The sequence below is a fragment of the Pongo abelii genome, chromosome 12 (genome assembly GCF_028885655.2).
Source record: "Pongo abelii isolate AG06213 chromosome 12, NHGRI_mPonAbe1-v2.0_pri, whole genome shotgun sequence".
NCBI lineage: Eukaryota > Metazoa > Chordata > Mammalia > Primates > Hominidae > Pongo > Pongo abelii.
This window is the reverse complement of record NC_071997.2, coordinates 88,179,333-88,200,397: the sequence shown is the minus strand read 5'-3', so window position 1 is coordinate 88,200,397 and position 21,065 is coordinate 88,179,333. Positions and strand designations below refer to the sequence as shown.

At 39.6% G+C, this 21,065-nt stretch overlaps 2 protein-coding genes across 12 annotated transcripts in view; one reads left to right on the top strand and one right to left on the bottom strand.

Moving 5' to 3' along the window:
* PREPL (prolyl endopeptidase like) overlaps nt 1–14,083 on the bottom strand; it is a 42,938-nt gene extending 28,855 nt beyond the window's left edge. Inside the window, exons 1-2 of one of the 7 annotated variants that reach the window (XM_063713213.1) lie at nt 13,698–14,083; nt 11,784–12,963 (exon numbers count right to left, since the gene is read on the bottom strand). In XM_063713213.1, coding sequence (XP_063569283.1) covers nt 11,784–12,002 — 219 coding nt within the window. In that variant the 5' untranslated portion in view covers nt 12,003–12,963; nt 13,698–14,083. 7 annotated transcript variants of the gene reach the window in all.
* Nucleotides 14,084–14,123: 40 nt separating this feature from the next.
* CAMKMT (calmodulin-lysine N-methyltransferase) overlaps nt 14,124–21,065 on the top strand; it is a 417,058-nt gene continuing 410,116 nt past the window's right edge. For all 5 annotated transcript variants that reach the window (XM_024242778.3, XM_009237350.4, XM_002812071.5 and 2 more), the window contains exon 1: nt 14,124–14,423. In XM_024242778.3, coding sequence (XP_024098546.2) covers nt 14,124–14,423 — 300 coding nt within the window. The remainder of the gene's footprint in view (nt 14,424–21,065) is intronic.

Below are 21,065 nucleotides of genomic sequence, written 5' to 3'. Positions count from 1 at the left end.
AAAGAATTCCGGCCAAGATGTTTTACTTCAGCTCTCTGCCAAAGATGACAATTGTACAGTGATTTGTACCAGAGGGGGGACTTAAGTCTTTGGTAAGGATTGCCAACAGCTGGAAAGTATTTATTGCATAAATATGTCCATGATACTTTACTAACATTGTAGAGAATGTAAGCTATAAATACAGTTTATATTACAAAGAGTTTACAATCTAAAATTAAACACAAAAATATAACGGAAAAATCACCAAAACAAATTAAATGGAAAATAATCATTTTCACAAAGGTTTTCCTTTTAGATTTTTTTGGGACACATTATTATTTGAATTAGATTAAAATTATTAATAATGGTTGTTATGATAGTCTCAATCATTTAGCCTCTACTTACAATAACATAATTTTCTGAATTTTTTTTAAGAGACAGGGTCTCACTATGTTGCCCAGGCTGGACTCAAAGTCCTGGGCTCAAGCAATCTTCCTGCCTCAGCCTCCCAAGTAGATGGGACTATAGATAGGTGTGTGCCTCCTCATTCCATACAGTTAATTTTTTGAGTAATTATTCGAAGATCAAATACTGGAGGCTTATATATTTATTTTTCATTCATTTTAAAAGCATTTCTACAAAATCTATGGTTGATCTTTAAAGTGGTGAGACACGATATCTGTATCAATAATCCCCTCATATCACCATCATAAGTCAGTAGATGACTAAAAATCTATTCTGAAACTGTAAAATAGCAATAAGAGCTGCCTTTGCATTTCTAGATTCAGGATTGTCTGTTCTGTAATTTCCATTAAAACTTTTGAAGTAGAGTCAGGATTATCTCTCTACTACCCTGTAGCTTCTAGCACATTCTAGGTCATGGAGCTGGGTTCTGTCACTTTTAAATACTCATTCTTACTGAGAGTCATAGCCAACACAGAGCCAAAAGCAACAGAGCAGGCTCCAAAACTCATCTTCTTAATTTTACATTCCTGATTAACATTTTTTCTGTCATAAATCCAAATAAACTGAGCTTATCTGAACCAAAATAACTCTGAAAGCAATAGGATTTTTGACTGCCTTAACGAAATTCAAGCAGAACTCAACAGCTTTCTAAGTAACTCTTCCAAAGGAATTACTCCCATGGAAACTGAGATTTTATATAATATTCATTAAGTACTCCAAGTTACTTTTGGTTTTTGTTCTGTCCCAAGGATACCTGCTAAGTGTTTTAAGCTTTCATTTCAATTTCAGCTAGCAATATCATTAGGGTACACAGCTAAAGCCATCCATTTTAGCCAGGTATCTTAATATTTTAAATAGTCCAGTTGTTTCAAAGGCATATACTACCCAATGGAGCTGAGGTAAGGATGGCTTTACCTTCAGATTTTAAGAAGGTTACTGGTACAGTATCACTCCATTAGTGGTAAAAAGAAGCACTCCTTCCCACTTCCCAAGTGACCCACCACTAAATCATTTTAACAATGAAAGCTGTTATAAAATAGAAGGAGAATGATATGTGTTAACTTTATCATGGCAAAGATGCTGAACTCTAAAGATAGAAAAAATGGTAAAGTAGAAAGACACTGGACAGCCCTTCAGTCAAGACTAATTAGCCAAAAGTAAATGGCTAATTCTAAGGCTAGGGCAGGGAGAAAATACATGGTAGGTTTGGGAAATCTTATGCCAGAAAATAAGGAAGTGCTCAAAGTTTAATGGAGACATGCCAAAAGAATACAAGTGTCAACTGAAGGGGTTTCTACTGGCCACATTTTGGACAACTGGAGCATCAAAAAGAATAATAAATAATAAATAATACATTGAAAAAACATAAATCCACAGCAATTGAAAAACAGAATGCAATATGAAGCATTTCAATTTAGGAAAACAGAAAAAGAGTAAGTCTTAAGGAAGTAGAAGAAAGGAAAGAAAATTAATTTTTGAAATTAAATTGATAACAAAGAAACTAAAGAGAATCAAATTAAAAGTTGGTTCTTTTAGAAACCTATTAAAAAACAAACATCGCAAAACTGAAAGATAAAAGAATACGAGGCCGGGCGTGGTGGCTCACGCCTGTAATCCCGGCACTTTGGGAGGCCAAGGCGGGTGGATCATGAGGTCAAGAAAAAAGAATACGAGGAGAGAAAAAGGCATAATTACAGATACAACAGAGATTTTTAAAAATTACAATAAGCTTTATGTGAATCTATTTGAAAATAAATGAAATGGGTAATTTTCCAGAAAGAAAAAAGAATTACCAAAATTGACTCAAGAAATAGAAAAGCTATATAAGTCACTAACTCTTAAAGAAATTAAATTGGTAACTAAGTGTCCCCTTCTTGAAAGAGACACCAAGCCCAGATGCTTTCAAAGGTAGCTTTCTTGGATCTTCAAGAAACAGCTAATCTTTTCATATGTCAACTATTTAAAAAAATAGTAAAAGAGGTAAAACTACTCATTTTATTAGGCTAATATAACCTTGACATCAAAATTAGACAATGATGATATGAGACAATTAAAAAAATCAATCTTATTCTAAAATAAAATGTGATAAAATCAGTTAATTTTAAAAAGCACAAAATAAGAACAGTAATAGTAATACTAATTAAACTTAATGTGACCAAGAAGGATTTTTTCCTAAGAATGAAAGGATGGTCCAACATCAGAAAAAAATCTATCAATGTAATCTAACACAAATAAAGGAGATAAATCTTAGAGCCATTTTTGATAAATGCAGGGAAAAAACAAAAAATAATCACCATGCTTTAAAAAAATGATAAAACCTTAAATTAGGAATAGAGAGGAACTTCCTTAATAGTTTCTGTCAGTTATCTTAACACAGAAATATACTAAATCTGTAATCAAAATACCTGAAATTAATTCATATTAGCATACATGCTATTTAGCAACCATGAAACACCAATGAGATTTCCAAAATTTTAATTATGTTCACGTAAAATAACTAATTGTATTTGCTGTTAACTCATTTTGTTTTTTAAAAGCAATTGTTAAATGAAGGAAACGTGTTCCTTTCATCTTCTGCCTCCAATTCTTCTCCTTACCCCTTCTCTAGAGCCCAGACTTTTGCCCTTCTTATGCCACTGACTGCTCCTGTCAAGGTCAGTGAATGGCTACCACATTGCAAAGTACAAAAGTTAATTTTCAGTATTCATATTACTTGACCTGTCAGGATCATGATACAATTGATCACTTCCTCCTCCTAAAAACACTTTTCTTTACTTGGCTTCCAGGACACCTCATTCTCCTTGTTTTCCTCTTATTTCACTGGCCCTTCCTTCTCAGTATCTTTAGCTAGTTCCTTCTCAACTCCCTGGCTTTTTTTTTTTTTTTTTGAGACGGGATTTCGGCTCCCTGCAACTTCCGCCTCCTGGGTTCAAGTGATTCTCCTGCCTCCGCCTCCTGAGTAGCTGGGATTACAGGCACTTGCCACCACACTGGCTATTTTTTTTTTTTTGTATTTTTAGTAGAGACGGGGTTTCACCATGTTGGCTAGGCTGGTCTGAAACTCCTGACCTCAGGTGAACACCCGCCTCAGCCTCCCGAAGTGCTGGGATTACAGGCGTGAGCCACCAGGCCCGGCATCTCCCTGGCTTTTTAACACTGGCAGGGCTCAATTCCTGCACTAAGTACTTCTCTTCTTTGCAGTCTGCACTAATTCCCTTGGTGATCTCATCCAGTCATGACCTTAAATACTATTTATATGCTGAGGACTCCCAAATTGACAGCTGTAGCCTGAACAACCCCGAACAAGATGGACTTGTATATCCAACTGACTACCCAACATTTTTACTTAGATGTCTAATATGCCAAAAAATGTCCAAATCTGAACTTTAAATCTCCCCATATATCCCTTGCCCTATTAAAAAAAAACAAAACCCTGTTCTCCAGGCAACCTTTCCAATTTACATAAATGACAAATCTGTCCTCCCAGCTACTCAGGCTTAAAAGCATTACAGTTGGCTTTGTCTTTTTCTCTTGCCACAAACAAGTAGTCTGCTAAATCCTGTCAATTCTACTTTCAACATATATCTAGAATCTGACCACTTCTCACACTTGGACTGGACTACTCGGCTAGTACCGTCATCATTTCTCCCTTGGATTACCGCAAAAGCCCAAAAGCTTTCTCTGCTTCTGCGCTTGCCTCCCGGTCTATTTTCAACAAAGGAGCTTGTGTGAGTCTAAAGTCAGATTATGTTACTCCACTCAAAACCCTCCAATGGTTTCCCATCTTGCTCAAGAGGAAAAGCAAAAATTCTTACAATGGTCTACAAAGTCCTAAAGAATCTTGTCCCATTAGGTTGCTGACCTAATCTACTACTAGACGCCAAGCCCACTTATTCCAGTTAATCCATACTTGATGCTTCTTGAACATATCAAGCTTGCTCCCATATCAGTTTCTTAGAACTTGGGCCCTATGCCCAAATACCTCCTTAAAGCTATTGCTCAAATGTCATATTCTAAGTTAGGCCTTTCCTAACCATTTTACTAAAATAACACCCCTCCCTATCCCCACACTGCCTATTCACATCTTTCCTGTCTTTTTTTTTTTTTCTTCTTCACCATACCTATCGCTTCTGACACACTTTGTATTTCATTCATGTAATTCTTTTTATTTTTTTGAGAGATGAGGACTCGCTTGTGTCCACCTCAGCTGGAGTGCAGTGGCATGATCTCGGCTCATTGCAACCTCTGCCTCCTGGGCTCAAGGAATTGATCTTTGATCTCAGCTCTCAAGTAGCTGAGACTACAGGCGCCACCATGCCCAGCTGATTTTTGCATTGTTTGTAGAGACAGGGTTTTGCCATGTTGCCCAGGCTGTTCTTGAACTCCTGGGCTCAAGCAATGAGCCCACCTCAGCCACCCAAAGTATATTACAGGCATGACCCATTGCACCTAGCCTTGTTCATGTAATTCTTTATTCTTTCTCTTTTCCTTTCTCAAGTAGGATGGTAAGCTTCACAAAGGCAGGGATTTTTATTTTGTTCAGTGTTATATCTCCAATGCCTAGAATGGTGCATAGCAGGTGTTCAACAAATATTTGCTGAGTTGAATAAAATTCAGACAGCATAAAACATAAAATGAAAAAAACATATTTAACAAAAGATATCATAAAGTGAAAAGAAATACTAATAGGACAAATATGGAGAAGATATCTACAGCACATGTAAAAGACAAAGGACACGTAAAGAAATCTTATGAATCAGTAAGAAAAGGACAGACAATTAAAAGAAGGTCAAAAGACAAGAATAGGCATTCAAGAAGAAAAACCAATAGGATCAATAAACGTAAGAAAAGATGCTCACTGGCCATGAGTGGCAGCTCATGCCTGTAATCCCAGCACTTTGGGAAGCTGAGGCAGGAGGACTGCTTGAGCCCAGGAGCTTGAGACCAGCCTGGGCAACATAGCAAGACTGTCTCTATTTAAAAAAAAAAGTTTTGGATTTTGGAGCATTTCAGATTTTGGATTAGGGATGGTCTACCTGTACTACAAGATATTAAAAAAGAAAGGTACTGTGAATTAGGCTAACTTAGGTCTACTTCTGACTCTACTAGTTTTCTTACTTAACTTTAGGCTCTGTGGCTTTAGTTTCTTCATTTGTTTAGAAAGAATTCACACGCTTCCTGATTTTAAAACTTATTACAGGCCAGGCGCAGTGGCTCATGCCTGCAATCCCAGCACTTTGGGAGGCCAAGTCGGGCAGATCACCCTGAGGTCAGGAGTTTGAGACCAGCCTGGCCAGCATGGAGAAACCCCGTCTCTACTAAAAATAAAAAAAAATTAGCTGGGCATGGTAGCAGGCACCTGTAATCCCAGCTACTCGGGGGGCCTTGGCAGGAGAATTGCTTGAATCTGGGAGGCAGAGGTTGCAGTGAGCTGAGATGGCACCACTGCACTCCAACCTGGGCAACAGAGCGAGACTCCATCTCAAAAAAATAAATAAAACTTTTTACAAAGCTATAGTAATTAAATGTGTAGTACTGGCATAACGACAGACATATAGAAAAATGAGATAAAAGTGAGAGTCGAGAATAAACCATTGCATTTATGGTCAGTTGATTTTCAGAAAGGACACCAAGACAATTCAATGGAAAAAGAACAGTCTTTTCAACAAATGTTGCTCAGACAATGGATATCCACAGCAACATAATAAAGTTGTACCCCAATCCCTTGCACTATAAACAAAATGAACTCAAAATGGGTCATAGGGCTGGGCATGGTGGCTCACACATGTAATCCCAGCACTCTGGGAGGCTGAGGCAGGAGGATTACTTGAGCTTAGGAGTTTGAGACAAGCCCGCACAACAAAGTGAGACCCTGTCTCCACACACAAAAAAAATTCAAAAAATTAGCTGGGCATAGTTGTGGGCCCAGCTACTTGCAAGGTAAGGCAGGAAGATAGCATGAGCCCAGGAGGTTGAGGCTGCAGTGAGCCATGTTTGTGCCTCTGCAGTCCAGCCTGAGCAAGAGTGAGGCCCACTCTCAAAAAAAAAAAAAAAAAAAAAAAAAAAAAGTATCAAAGACCTAAAGAAAGAGCTCAGATGGGATGATTTCTGGGGTATGTTTTCTAGCAATAAAGTTTATGGTTATATGAAAAGAAAAAATGCAGCAATTTAACTATTAATTCATTCTATAAACACATTGCTTATCTACAATGTGGCAGTCATTACGCTATGTGCTGGCAACATGTGTACTATAAAATTCTTGTCTTTAAGGACCTCCCAATATAATGGGGAGACAGGAAAAGTTTAAAATGATGTAGTAATAGCAGAGAGGTAAATATAGTGATATGACTCCTATGGCTTCAACTGCTATCTATATGTAACGACTCTCCCCAAATTCCAGACTCATATATCCAACTGCTACTGAAATCTCCACTTTACTAGTGAGTTATATTTATCCTTTCCTCTTCTTTTTCTTTTTTTTTTTTTTTTTTTTGAGATGGAGCCTCGCTCCCATCGCACCAGGCTGGAGTGCAGTGGCGCGATCTCAGATCACTGCAATCTCCACCTCCCGGGTTCAAGTGATTCTCCTTCCTCAGCCTCCCGAGTAGCTGGGATTACAGGCATGCACCACCAGGCCCGGCTAAAATTTTTCGATTTTCAGTAGCAATGGGGTTCTGCCATGTTGGTCAGGCTGGTCTTGAACTTCTGACCTCAGGCGATCCACCCGTCTCAGCCTCCCAAAGTGCTAGGATTATAGGCGTGAGGCACCACGCCCGGCCTTCTTCACCCTTAACATCTGAATATCAGTAAGGTTACATACATGACTGTGAAATAAGTCCATCTGAAACATAAAGATAAACCAGGTATGTTTTAAAATTTTGAGATTTTTACAGGGGAACAACACTCTAATCAAATGCAGTAACATTTTAGAGCTAAACATCTACTAATTGGGATAAAGATCATAATAGCTTTGTGTCAGTTTAGGTCAGGTTTTGCCCATTCTCAATACCCTCCAATCAGTTAAAAAAAATCGTTTGTTTTCTAACAGGCTTTTGGATTTTAGAATCCAAAGAGATGAGGAATTATCACTCAAGCTCTCTAGTCTTCCATTAAGATGTCTCAAATAAAATGTAATCAGGGCCAGGTGCGGTGGCTCATGCCTGTAATCCCAGCACCTTGAGAGGGCAAGGCAGGTGGATCGCTTGAGGCTGGGCTTCCAGACCAACCTAGCCAATATGGCGAAACCCTGTCTCTACTTAAAATATAAAAAAATTAGCTGGGTGTGGTGGCACATGCCTGTAATCCCAGTTACTCAGGAGGCTAAGGCACGAGAATCACTTGAGCCTGGGAGGTGGAGGTTGCAGTGAGCAGAGACTGTGTCACTGCACTACAGACTGGGTGACAGTGAGACACTGTCTCAAAAAAAAAAAGCAATCACCCTCATCTTCACTCATCTGAGTTACTGACAAGGCTTCCTACTTCCAATTTATTCTCTATTCTGTCAGAGTGATTCTTCTAAAATGCAAATCTGATTGCGCCTACATTTTTCAATAACATTCTATTGCTTAAAAGGATGTAGCTCAAACTTTTTGCAAGATATACAAAACTACATATATATATATACATATGAATATGAGACTATTGCAGGAGCTGCTAATCTGTACTGTAGAAATAGGCAAATGACATGTTTAACCAAAGGATTTAGTCTTCTCTCTTTAATTATTCAATTTCATTTTTGTATCTTGTTCAAATTATCACTATTAAAGATTTTGGGAATTATTTTTTAGGCAGAGCAGAGCAGGATGATGTGGAAGATAAAGAAATGTGATATCTGGATGGATGCTAGTCTTTGAGTATCACTAGCTGGCTTGTAAGTATAATAGAGTAATTTCATCTTGCCATCTGGCTAATGTAAAATGGAAAGCTGAGGTACTTGCCAATAAGAACTGCAGAACTGAATGAATTCAATAAGGTTTAGATCAGCAACACTTGATCATCAAACATTTCCAGTTTCTAAATACAGGTCCACTGTCAGTCAAGTTGTGAGTTCCAGAATTACCTGATGTGAACTTCAAAAAAACAGATCTGGGGCTGGGCATGGTGGCTCACTCCTGTAATCCCAGCACTTTGGGAGGCCGAGGCAGGTGGATTACCTGAAGTCAGGAGTTTGAGACCAGCCTGACCAACATGGTGAAACCCTGTCTCTACTAAAAAATACAAAAAAAATTAGCCGGGCATGGTGGTGGACGCCTGTAATCCCAGCTACTTGGGAGCTGAGGCAGGAGAATTGCCTGAATCTGGGAGGCAGAGGTTGCAGTAAGCCGAGATCATGCCATTGCACTCCAGCCTGGGCAACAAAGCAAGATTCCGTCTCAAACAAACAAAAAACAGACGTGTAGGCCTCAACCATAGAGATTTTCATTATGCAGATGTGGGGTGAGATCCAGGAATCTGCATTTCTAAAAAGCTCTCCAGGATTTCTGATATACAGTTAGACTGCAGAAGTTGATACTGAAGAGTCCCCAAACTTATAGGCAATAATTCGTTGCTAAGGTAACAAGAGGTATAGAATCACAAAATTTTAGCACCTGTAAGACTTTCTCGAGAATGACAAGTTGAAACTCCCTATTTTTTTTTTTTTTTTTTGAGACAGGGTATCCTTCTGTCACCCAGGCTGAAGATCTCACTGTGCCTCAACCTCACTGCAACCTCACTGCAGCCTCGACCTCCCAGGCTCAATCAATCCTCCCACTTCAGCCTTCCAAGTAGCTGGGATTACAGGCGTGCGCCACCACGCCCAGCTAATTTTTAGTCTTTTTGGTAGAGATGGGGTTTTGCCATGTTGCCAAGGCTGGTCTCGAATTCCTGAGCTCGGACAATCCGCTCGCCTTGGCCTCCCAATGTTCTGGGATTACTGGCGTGAGCCACTATGCCTGATCAGAACTCCCTATTTTTTTCAGTCAGGAAAATTAGGAGTCCTGATTAGTTCAGTCACACCAATCATGGCTAGATCTTTTGCCTTCTAACATTCCCATTACACATGCTACTTTCTGTTCCTTAGTTAACTTATATAAGTAATAGCTCTTTAAGCAGACATATTTTAATTTACCTAAAAGCATTAACTACTTTTTCTACTTTATTGCACCCTATAAAAGTGGACAGAGTTGGAACTCAGTGGATGCTTGCTGAAAGAAGGAAGTGTGCATTCTTGTCTACAGGTGTTTTCACAGCTGCAGGGGCATCTTTATAAAGCTTCCCCAGGTCTCAGTGATAAAGACCATGGCTTTTATATTACATCATTTCTCATAGAGGGAATGGTTGATACATGACATGTGAAAGCAGGATTACTTTATCAGGTAAAGGAATTACTAAAAGAACTATTAATACTTGGAGTCACTGAGTCAGGTTAAAGTTTCCAGGTAGTGGGAATCTATAAAAGAGAAAACTGAAAAGTTGCTTCAGGAACAAATGGAGGGAAAAAATAGTCAACCTTCTGTTTAGAATGTGAGCTAATACCACAGCTGTTACTCTGATGGTAATTCCTGCCTACTATTTATAAACTAAGTGTTAAGACAAAGTACGACATGACAAAATGTTCTAAACACAATGCAAAATAAAATCACCTAAAGGTCCAAAATTTAGTTCAATAGGTGAAATTAAAAATTTTATCTTTCTGAAGTAGGAAAGATGTACAAAAAACACAAAAATGAAATAAAAAGAAGACATAAAGAATTTCTAAATGAGTAAAGAAAGTACTAAACTAAGGCAAGACACTACGAAAAGGAAAAGAATTTCAAAGACTAAAACATAAAAAGTCTAGGAAGACTAGGGGGCTACATATAAAATGTTAAAAGCAAAAGAGACACACACAACACCTAAATAGGTATCAGCTAAGATAATGGCAAAAATTGAACAAAAACTAGAAAAACTGCGTAAAATTGAAAAGTAAGATTGAAAAGATAGTTTCTAAAATGAGAAGAATCTGCCCAAGTGTCCATCAATTAGAAGAATGGATAAACAAAATGTGGTTTATACACACAAAAGAATATTATTCAACTATAAAAAGAAATGAAGTTATGATACATGCATACAACACAGATGAACTTTGAAAGCCACTGAATTGCATACTTTAAAATGAATCAAGTGGAAAACTTTGTTATACATATATTTTACCCGAAGAAAGGAGGAAGCCAAAACAGACTAAAAGAAAAATCAGTATGTGACAAAACCAGAAATTAAAATAAAAAGATATATTAAAATCATAAATTTGTGAAACTATTGCAAGAATACCACCCCCAAATATCATTAAGGAACCTAAGGAACATAAGAAGTAAAAGGCAGGAGAGGGATGTCAAAGCAGCAGCAGCACAAATAGATCACTTAATCCTACTTACTGTAGGATGACCATATGATTTACCATTCTAACCAGGACACTTTTGAGAGGAAAGGGGACACTATCAATAATTACACAGGGACAACAGGTGTAGGCTGGAGCTGTCCCAGGCAAAAGTGGATATGTGGTCACTCTCTACATAAGGGCAATCAGGTCCTCAAGGTTGAGTTCACGCCCACAGCTTGGGGTCTGGCAGAAATACAATACTCTGACAATGTCTTCCTGAATGACTCAAGTGGTCAAAAACGCAAGACTATTTTTCATTTTTTTACAGAGAAATAAAATACAATTCATGGCCTTTACTGACGTTTACTGATTCGTGATTCACAAAACAATTAGCGTATCATTAGATTTTATTAAGAGCTATAATTTATTGTTCTAGGAAGTTTAGAAGGCTCAATTATACTTTGAAATGCACTGGCAGGCATACTAAGGAAGTCCTGAGGTGAATCATTTTTTATAAACCTACATTTTTATATATTACATTAGAGCCCTATAAATATATGTATACACTTTTTTTTTTTTTTTTTTTTTTGAGACACAGTCTCCCTGTCACCCAGGCTGGAGTGCTGTGGTGCGATCTCAGCTCACCACAACCTCTGCTTCCTGGGTTCAAGAGATTCTCTTGCCTCAGCCTCCCAAGTAGCTGGGATTACAGGTGGGTGCCATGACACCTAGCTAACTTTTGTATTTTTAGTAGAGACAGGGTTTTACCATGTTGGCCAGGCTGGTCTTGAACTCCTGACCTCAGGTGATCTGCCTGCCTCGATGTATATATACTCTTTTATACTTACTTTTGACTAGAGACAATTGAGACTTGAAAATTAGAAAAATCAAGTTAGAATTACTGAGAAAATTAGTAGCTCTGATATTCTACTCATTCTTTATTTTTAAATTAAAATTAATCTTAATGACCTACAAATAGGTTAACTTAAACAGTCCATACCTTACATGAGAAGCTCCGACTTGGGATGTTTCTTGCTAACTCTGATATCTTGGGTTTATTCTGAAGACACTTGGTTAGGTGATATTTTTTCAATTTTATTCTATTGTAATAATGATCAGCGAAGTTATAGTGATTCAAATGCTGTTTCTGCATGCATTTTCCAAGGTGAGGAATACTATACTTCAAAGCTTGGAGAAATAATTTGGTCTTCTGCTGCATGATATCAAAGTCCCTGGTTTATGCTCCTTTTGGGGCTGCCAGTACATGAATGATTTTATAGGTATGATTACAGAGAAGTGGGTTCTCAGAGTATCTAAGATCAGCAGTTCTCCTCCCTCCTTTTCAGGGCCATGCCCCGCTTAGGTTATGAATAACTTCAGACAGCTGATAACTTAGGCTAACTAAATCTAAAAACCTGTGTAATTTAAAGTTTCATTCAAATCATAATTCTTGGCAGATGTGACTTAAATGTCTCATTTGTAAAGTTAATCCTATCAGGCTCAAACTATGCAGCACTGATTCTGGCACACATAGGGGTTAAACTAAAACAAAAAACAAAACAAGAAACAAAATAAAAATTTGCAAATAAGTACACAGACTTAATGGGGTATCTCAGGAACTCAGGGCTGTAAAACGTAAAAAGCCCTTTGGTCTTACATAATTATGAACATATCTTTGGTATATATGTGGAAGATAAACTGAAAAAGCCTAATTATTTAATAAAGGTGGGGGAGGGAAGATTAATTATTGTTGAGTGTTAACTAAGTGCCAGGTGCTTTTATCTTCTTTGTTTAATTTAAATTTTATATGGACTTGATAAAATAGATATTACAATGCACATTTTACAGGTTGCCAAACTGTGGCTGTGGGAGGTTCTAAGCAACTGTTACAGGTCACTTGGACAGTAAGCTGTATAGCAAAAAATCCAATTTGGTTTGGTTCCAAATATTGGACATACTCAACTTCGGATTTTTAATGTTAAAAAGGTATTTAGCGCTTTAATTAAAAACAACAAAAAACCCCTGCAAGATGCACAAATAAAACGTAAGGCCATCTCTGGTTTGTCAGGAGGTAGCTTTTATTAACCTTGATTGCTAATAAGTAGTTAAGAGTCAGAGAGACTTGGGTTGAGGTCTTAGCTCCTACACTTAACTGTGTCTCCGGGCCTCAGTTTCTTCATCTGCAAAAATGAAATGACATCATTTACCTTCTAGGGTTGTTGTTGTAAAGACAAAATGAGACAGTTTAATGTTAAGACCATACAGTGCCTGGCACATAGTGACCACTCAATAAATGGCAGTTGCTATTATTTACGACAGGAATAATCTAGGTATGTTGCACACCGCTGAACGTCATTATGGAAGTCTTCCACAAAATGCCCCCTGGTATCAAAGGTAGAATGCTGCGTCAAATTTACCATACATCAGATGCGCTACGACGCCTCCGCCCCCCTTAATCTTTCCATGTCGCAGCAAAATAATGGGCGATTGGGGGTAGGGGAGCAACACTAGTTTACTAGCCGACACTAGTAAAAAGGGAAAAAAGACCCGAATAACAAGGGCCTGCAAAGGTCCTACATCACCACGTTTCCACAGCCTTTATCCATCCATCTTTCATCCTTAAGGAGAAGTATGCAAGGCTAGGATGGGGGTGGGGTAGATAAATGGGTGTTCTCAGGAGAACTTATTCGTTTTCCCCATGCAACTCTCCATCCCAGGGATGAGGCGATCTGAATGCAACAGGGAGAGGGACCAGGTGACACGCACACAGTGACGGGACATTAGTCAAAAAGCGAGGACCTGGGGACTGAGGGGTGGGTGGCTAGGCGGGGGGAGAAAGGGGAGAAGGAAAGAGACCAGCACATCCCCCATACATACGCAAATTGAGAGAATCAGTCCAGCTCTGGACACAAACCAGTGAAGGCAGGCCGGAGAACCTGAAGCTCTCAGAGAGGAGCAGGTGTCACCGCAAGCACGTCCAGCCGAAGTCTGCGTTCCGCAGCTCACAGAACGACAACCTACCCAGAGCCGCCTAGAGCTGGTTTGCAGCACGCCGATCTACGTAACCTCAATCTAGCACGAAACCGGCAGATTTCGCCATCTTTGTTGTGGTCAAGGATACTTCTTGGGTTCCTGGGTTCTTTAGTCTCGAAATATATAAGACTTTTGGTTCTTTGCTAGTCTTCTGAGCTCGAGATGAAGCACAGAAGGCTAAAACAATGAGGGACAGCGTTCCAGTAGCCCTACCACAGCTCTCTCATCCTCTGGTCCACCCTCACTCAAGATGGCTACCAGCAAAATGGTGCAATGACGTGACAGCGCGGCCCTGGTTGCCAAGGAGATGCGAGTACAGGAAATGCGGAATTCGGGGAGAACGCGCATGTCTGGTCCGGTTGGCGGGAGGGGCCGAGCGTCACAGGTCCTGACAGGGAAGAAGTTGGCAGGTCCTGGCAGGGGACGAGCTGCGGCGGCCGCACCTCCGGGTATGGAAGGCTCCAGTGAGATGGAGTCGCGAGTCGCGGACGCTGGGACCGGCGAGACTGCGCGAGCAGCGGGCGGGGGTCCGGTAGTTGGCTGCACCACTCGGGGGTCCGTAGTCTCGGTGCCCCTGGGAGCCGCCCGGTGGAAGCTCCTGCGGCAGGTAAGGGAGAACCTGCTCGCCTCACCTTTGCCTCTGGTCACTTCTCTCTCACGTACCGGGGGAGCGACTGTTCGCAGCTCTTTCCTCTTGGCAGCTCTGGGAGACCCTTCTCAGTTTGCCGGGAGCCACCTGCGAAGCTCCCCCTCGCTTCACCTAAGCGTTCCATCCAAGAGGAGGAATCATGTGGGGTTGGGTGGGGAGCGGGACAGCCAAGGCTGAGCTCCTGGGAAACTCAGATGGAAGTAGAAGAACCCCTTCTAGACATTTTTGTGCGTCTGGGGGACTTTTCCCCTTCTCGCCAGTCTCTGGTGCGCCCACTGCTCCCCACTGCTCTTTTCCTGCTTCTGTTTTGCCTCCTTCCCCAGGTTTCTTCCAGCTTAACTCGCAGCCTGGTTCGAGTTACCGATATTCGTCTGCACCCTCTGGCCCCGTCTTTTGCCCAGCGTGGTTGACTGTGCCGGGACTGAGACACGGCACGCGTTCCCTCGGCATCTTCCGTACAGCGGAGCGTGCAAGGAGTGGGAAGAGCTGATCCCCTCTCTCACTGAGGTCTCAAAGTTAAATGATTATCTTGTAGTTTATAGTGATCAGCGAGATTCTTCGTGTCCAAGGTGGGCTAGTCAAAGTGTGTTCGTTTTTGAATGATGGTATCTTCTGGTACTTAAAAGTTTCTGCTGTTACTTACAACTTTACTCGTGCAAGCTTGATGGAAGTTCTGATTTATGATCACTCACATTCTTCGCTCACTTCTTGAAGTGAAGTCTGGTTATTGTTTTTACATACCAGTGTTATACCTCTGCCTGAAGTTTTCTGCCGAAAACTTTACTCAGGAGGACATTTTTCCATTTCTGACGGTTGTATTTGGAAAAGAGTTTCCCAGCTATTGCCACTTTACTTGAGATTGTGCTTTTAGTGTTTTGGGGGTCACTTTGTTTGCAGTTGCCTTGAGTCACCTTTTCATACAGTGGTCTTTTAGTGCTTTTAGAGTTATGAGTTAAGTAGATCATCAGAGTTAATTAAGATTTATTTGCTGATACATTGACAGTCTTTCCAGACCATTAATGATCTGGTTTTGCTATTGTTACAAATGGTATTTACAGGATAAGAAAATGCATGTCCTCACAGATCATCATAGGAAGTATCTATAATAAAGTAAATATCTAATTTTTTTTAATAGTGACCACTGAAATGAGATCTTGCGTGAGCTGGGGAGAGTGGACTCAACCCCCCTTCCCCCCTCCTTTTTTTTTGAGATGGAGTTTCCCTCTTGTTGCCCAGGCTGGAGTGCAATGGCTGCAATCTCCACTCACCACAACCTCCGCCTCCCGGGTTCAAATGATTCTCCTTCCTCAGTCTCCCCAGTAGCTGAGATTACAGGCATGCACCACCACGCCTGGCTAATTTTTTTTTTTTTTTTTTAAGTAGAGATGGGGTTTCTCCATGTTGGTCAAGCTGGTCTCGAACTCCCCACCTCAGGTGATCCACCCACCTCGGCTTCCCAAAGTGCTGGAATTACAGGCATGAGCCACTGTGCCTGGCCCCTCCCCCCCCTTTTTTTTGTTTTTTTGATACAGAGTCTTACTGTGTTGGCCAGAGGTGAGTGCAGTGGCGCAATCTCGGCTCACTGCAGCCTCCACCTCCCTGGTTCAAGCAATTCTCCCGTACTCAGCCTTCCGAGTAGCTGGGATTACAGGCGCTTGCCATTATGCCCAGCTAATTTTTGTGTTTTTAGTAGAGACGGAGTTTCGCCATGTTGGCCAGGCTGGTCTTGAACTCCTGACCTCAGGTGATTTACTTGCCTCACCTCCCAAAGTGCTGGGATTACAGGTATCAGCCACAATGCCTGCCACGCCCACTGCCCCCACCCTTCCTTTTTTTTTTTTTTTTTTTTTTTTTTTAAATAAGATAGTCTTGCTTGTTGCCCAGGCAGGTAACTCCTGGGCTCAAGCAATCTTCCCACCTCAGCCTCCTGAGTAGTTGGGATTACAGGGGTATGTCATGATGCCTGGCTTTCAGTGATTCTCAGTATAGTAAAAACTACAGCACTTATGTTCATTCTAAATTGCGGTCTAAATGAAAACAGTGACAAGTTTCAGCTGTGGCTGTTACATGAACTCCCCACATGTTCTGACATCGAAACTTTTGGTATACATCTGCCTGCTTAGAGTCTTTTTATCTTCTCTCCTTGGTGAATGATTGTTCATTCTTCACACTTCCATTTCAAACAACTCTTCTGTGAAGCCACCCCTAATGCCTCTGGGCTAAGTTAGACCCTCAGCCCACTATACCAGTGAACCCCTTATATTATTTTATGATCATGTGATCAGGGTCTCTCTTTCTTACTAGAATGGGCATTCTCCCTGGGAAAAGGTGATGTTTTATTAATTTACATCCTCTGCACCTAGCACAGGGCCTGGTTAATTTGTTTTTAGTAGATGTTGTTGTCTGTGGAAAGCCTGAGAGTAAGGACAGTCTTTAAGTGGCGCATAGCACCTAGTCCTTAGTGTATTTTATCAGTAAGCTATTGCTAAGTAAGAACCGCAACATCACAGTGGCATACAACAGTTAGTATTTATTTTGTTGGTGCATCTGGGGGCCACCTGGGAGCTGACTGACAGGCTGTAGTCACCTGGGTATCTCTATGATGCACATGTGGTCCATATGTCTCTAATCTTTGGACTAGTGGGCTAAAGTCCTCATGGTGATAGCAGAGGTATAAGAGCAAGCCCAACCACAGAAACACATTTTAAACCCCTGCTCACATCATGTGTTTATTTCCTATTGGCCAAAGTAAGATATTTGGCAAAGGCCAAATTCAAGGGGCAGGGAAATACAACTCCTTCCTTGGAGGTGACAAAGAGGAAGTGAATCTTTTTCTATTATAATTTAATCGATCACATATATTAAACATTGACAAGCTCTTAGTAAATGTATTTCAAATGAATGAACCATTCCTATCTTATATGCATCTAGTACTGGAAAACTATAAGGAATCTAAACAGTGCTAGAGATATGTGACTCCTTTTCCCTCTTGTGGGACATCTGAAGAACATCTGCTCTGTCTACTGGTTTTTTCCTTTAAAATTCTGTCTTTCCTTTACCCTATAGAGCTCCAATGCTGTCTCATGGCCTTTTACTTTATGTTAACTATTCAGTATTTTCTGTGTTTTGTAATTAACAAAACACAGGTTTTGAGAGAAAACCTGGTTGACCTAGTGCATCTTTTGGTTCCAGGTTACGTGGTAAGTTGCCAACATTTGAGTCAAGCGAGTACTTAAATTAGATGAGGTCTGAAAGTTTATGAATCAATATCAGCAGAAGTTATGGATGTTGTTCTATTTTCCTGTTTGTTGAATCTCATTACATGTTGACGAAGATGGCCACTGGCAACTCCAGGCTTTCATATCCATCCAGCTAGTAATACAGAAGAAATAACTCTTTTCCCCAACATCCAAATCATTTCCTCCAAAGGACTCTGATAGGCCAAGGTTGGACCAATTGCTGTGTCCAGAATGGGGCACTTTGGCTAACCTGGGTCATCAGCCCACCCTGTGGCAGGTAAGGTAACAACCTCACTAGAATTACATAGAGTGAGGGAGGGACAGTTCCTAAAAGGAGGCGATGTAGGGCAGATGAAAAAGTAGCAATGACTGTTACACACGTATTTACAAACCACCTACCGAATGAAAAATCTTGCCTGGAGATGTGAATACTTGGCTGAAGAATCTGATTATGGAATATTTCACAGTTCAGTTTATATCAAAGCAGGATGCTTTTACCTGGATTGGCTAATTGAAAAAGTTAGTTAAGAGGTGAATTGTAATAACTATACATATTCCAAGTGAAGTTATTTTCTGAGTGTCAGATCTTTCTAGATATTTATAATTCTTCAAATGTTTATAGTTGGCTTCCAACACCTAAATTGATAGTAAACTTTTAAGCAACTTACCTTTATCTTTCTCAAACATTCAACTTGGCTTTTAGGGTAGCGATAACTCCCTTTCAGCTGCTATTAGTTTTGTAATATTTAATTAATGACAAGTTAAATATTTAATTGATGACAAATTTAATTTGTTATTTTGAAGAACAAGTAGAATAAAAAGGTTTGTGAAGAAGCACAGTTAACTTGGCAAGCATACAACTTGACACTGGCATCAGATGCATCTAAATCGTGATCTAGTCCTAGGTCTACTACCATGTACTGGATGCTCTTCACTGATCTATATCAAGTATTTAGATTGTTTTGGAATGTATTTTTGTTGCATCTTTGTTTTATATCCTTACTTTTGCTTTCTCTTTTTCTTCATAAATGTTATCTTGTTGTATTGTTCATCTTTTTAAGCCATCTTAAATCCTTTTGGTAATAGGTGTGATATAAGTCTTCTATAAGTTGTCGGAATTTGGACAACTTTTTACTTTCTAACCTCAGTTTTCTCTTCACTTAATGGGAGTGATAACACATACTTTGGAGGGTTGTTTTGAGTATTTGACATAATATTTGTAAAATGCTTAGCTTGGAATCTGCCACATCATAGACTCAAAATAAATAGTAGCTATTATTATTATTATTATTATTATTATTATTATTTGAGACAAAGTCTCACTCCGTCACCCAGACTGAAGTACAGCAGTGTGATCTCGGCTCACTGCAACCTCCATGTCCTGGGTTCAAACGATTCTTATGCCTTAGTGTTCCGAGTAGCTGGGACTACAGGTGCACACCACCACGCCTGGCTAATTTTTGTATTTTTTTTGGCAGGGATGGGTTTTGCCATGTTGCCCAGGCTGGTCTCGAACTCCTGAGCTCAAGCAATCTGCCCACCTCAGCCTCCCAAAGTGCTGGGATTACAGATGTGAGCCACCGTGCCTGGCCTGTTGCTGTGTCTTAAAAACGGGAAACACTATAGCTTCTGCATGTAAAGGATACGGTTTTCTGGTTTTTATTTGCATCCCTGAGCATAGATTCATATATAAATATAGGGATTCAGAATTCTGTTAACTGTCCTCTTAACTGTAGGGTAACTGGAATTGGTCATTTTTGTTGGGTGGATCCCAAACGTCAGTATCTACAGGTCTTTTTTTCTTCTTCCAATATCCCAGAAAGGAAACCAGGTTAAGCATCCCTAATACAAAAATTCAAGATCTTAAATGCTTCAATATCCGAAACTTTTTGAGAGCCAACATGTTGCCACAAATGGAAAATTCCGTGCTTGACCTCATGTGACAATTCGCAATTAAAATACAGTCAAAACTTTGTTTTATGCTTAAAATTATTTTTAAAATTATGTAAAATTGCCTTCAGGCTATGTGTATAAGGTATGTGTGAAAAATAAATGAATTTCATGTTTAGACATGGGTCCCATCCCAAGCCTTCTCTTTATGTTTTGCAAATATTCCCAAATCCAAACAAATCCAAAATCTGAACAAAATCCAAAACACTTCTCGTTCCATTTTGGATAAGGGGTACTCATTCTATATTGCAATCTCCTCTCTGGCAGATATACGACTAGCTGCCTATTATCTGGAAGCTAAGTGAAGGAAAGGGATATTGATCAGAATGAAGAGCCTGTTATACTACTTTAAGCTGTACTTGATGTTTAAGATCAGAACTGTTACTCATCTTCTCTAGAAATGTACCTATCAAAGTTCCATTGTGGGGAAGTGTAGTTGCCTGGTGTTGATGATGTAATCAGGGCATCTAGCTACTCTTCTAAAAGATTTTCAACCAATACTTTTGTGTTTAGCCTTACTCCTCTACCCAACTGCTACATCTGGTCTTCATAAGTGTTTCTGTATAGTTATGATCAGTTTAGTTAGTTCTGGAGTAAACAAACATTTGAGGTTAATAAATGGGTCTTTGACTTCCATTGTGTTCAGTTGCATACGTTGTTTACCTAATGGGTTTAGGGACCTTAGGACTTGATATCTTTTTTTTCTTCTTCTGATACTTAATCTTTTGACATGAACTTATTTGGTATAGCATTGATATTTGACTCAATAGCTCATTGACTTACTTAGGAGAATGAGAAAATGCCTTGACTATTCCTTCACCCCAGATAATTTCATTTGAATATTATTTAATTATATAACATGGGTATTTGAAGGAGGTCTTCTAAAAGTGGTAGATGATAAGGTTATAACTTGATGGGAGATTTGAGTATCCTCTCAGTTCATTAAGCTACAAATATTATTGATGGCCTTAAAGTAACTGAATCTTCTTTTTAAAGAAATGTCAAAAGTAATTTGACTTGATCTCCTATTGCAATTACTTTTACCTAACGTGGATTATATAAATGTCTTATTTGTTCTAAATATGTTACCTGTTACTTTCATTGAGTATTAGCTTGTTGTCATATTGTCAATCATGTAGATCTTGTTGTCATACTGTAGATCATGCAGATCATACTAAACTATGAAAGCCCCTTCCAGTATTATACATGTGGTGACTTAAATTATTTTTTATATTAGTGGTTTATGGTGCCATTACCTTGACATCAGAGTACCTTGGTGCCATTACCTTGACAACAGAGTAATTTAGACTATTAAAAGGTATTTACTGTTTAAAGTTTAATTGGGCAAGATTGAAGACAATTTATAATATCTACATTTTATATTTTTAAAAATTTGATACTTTGTTTTTTC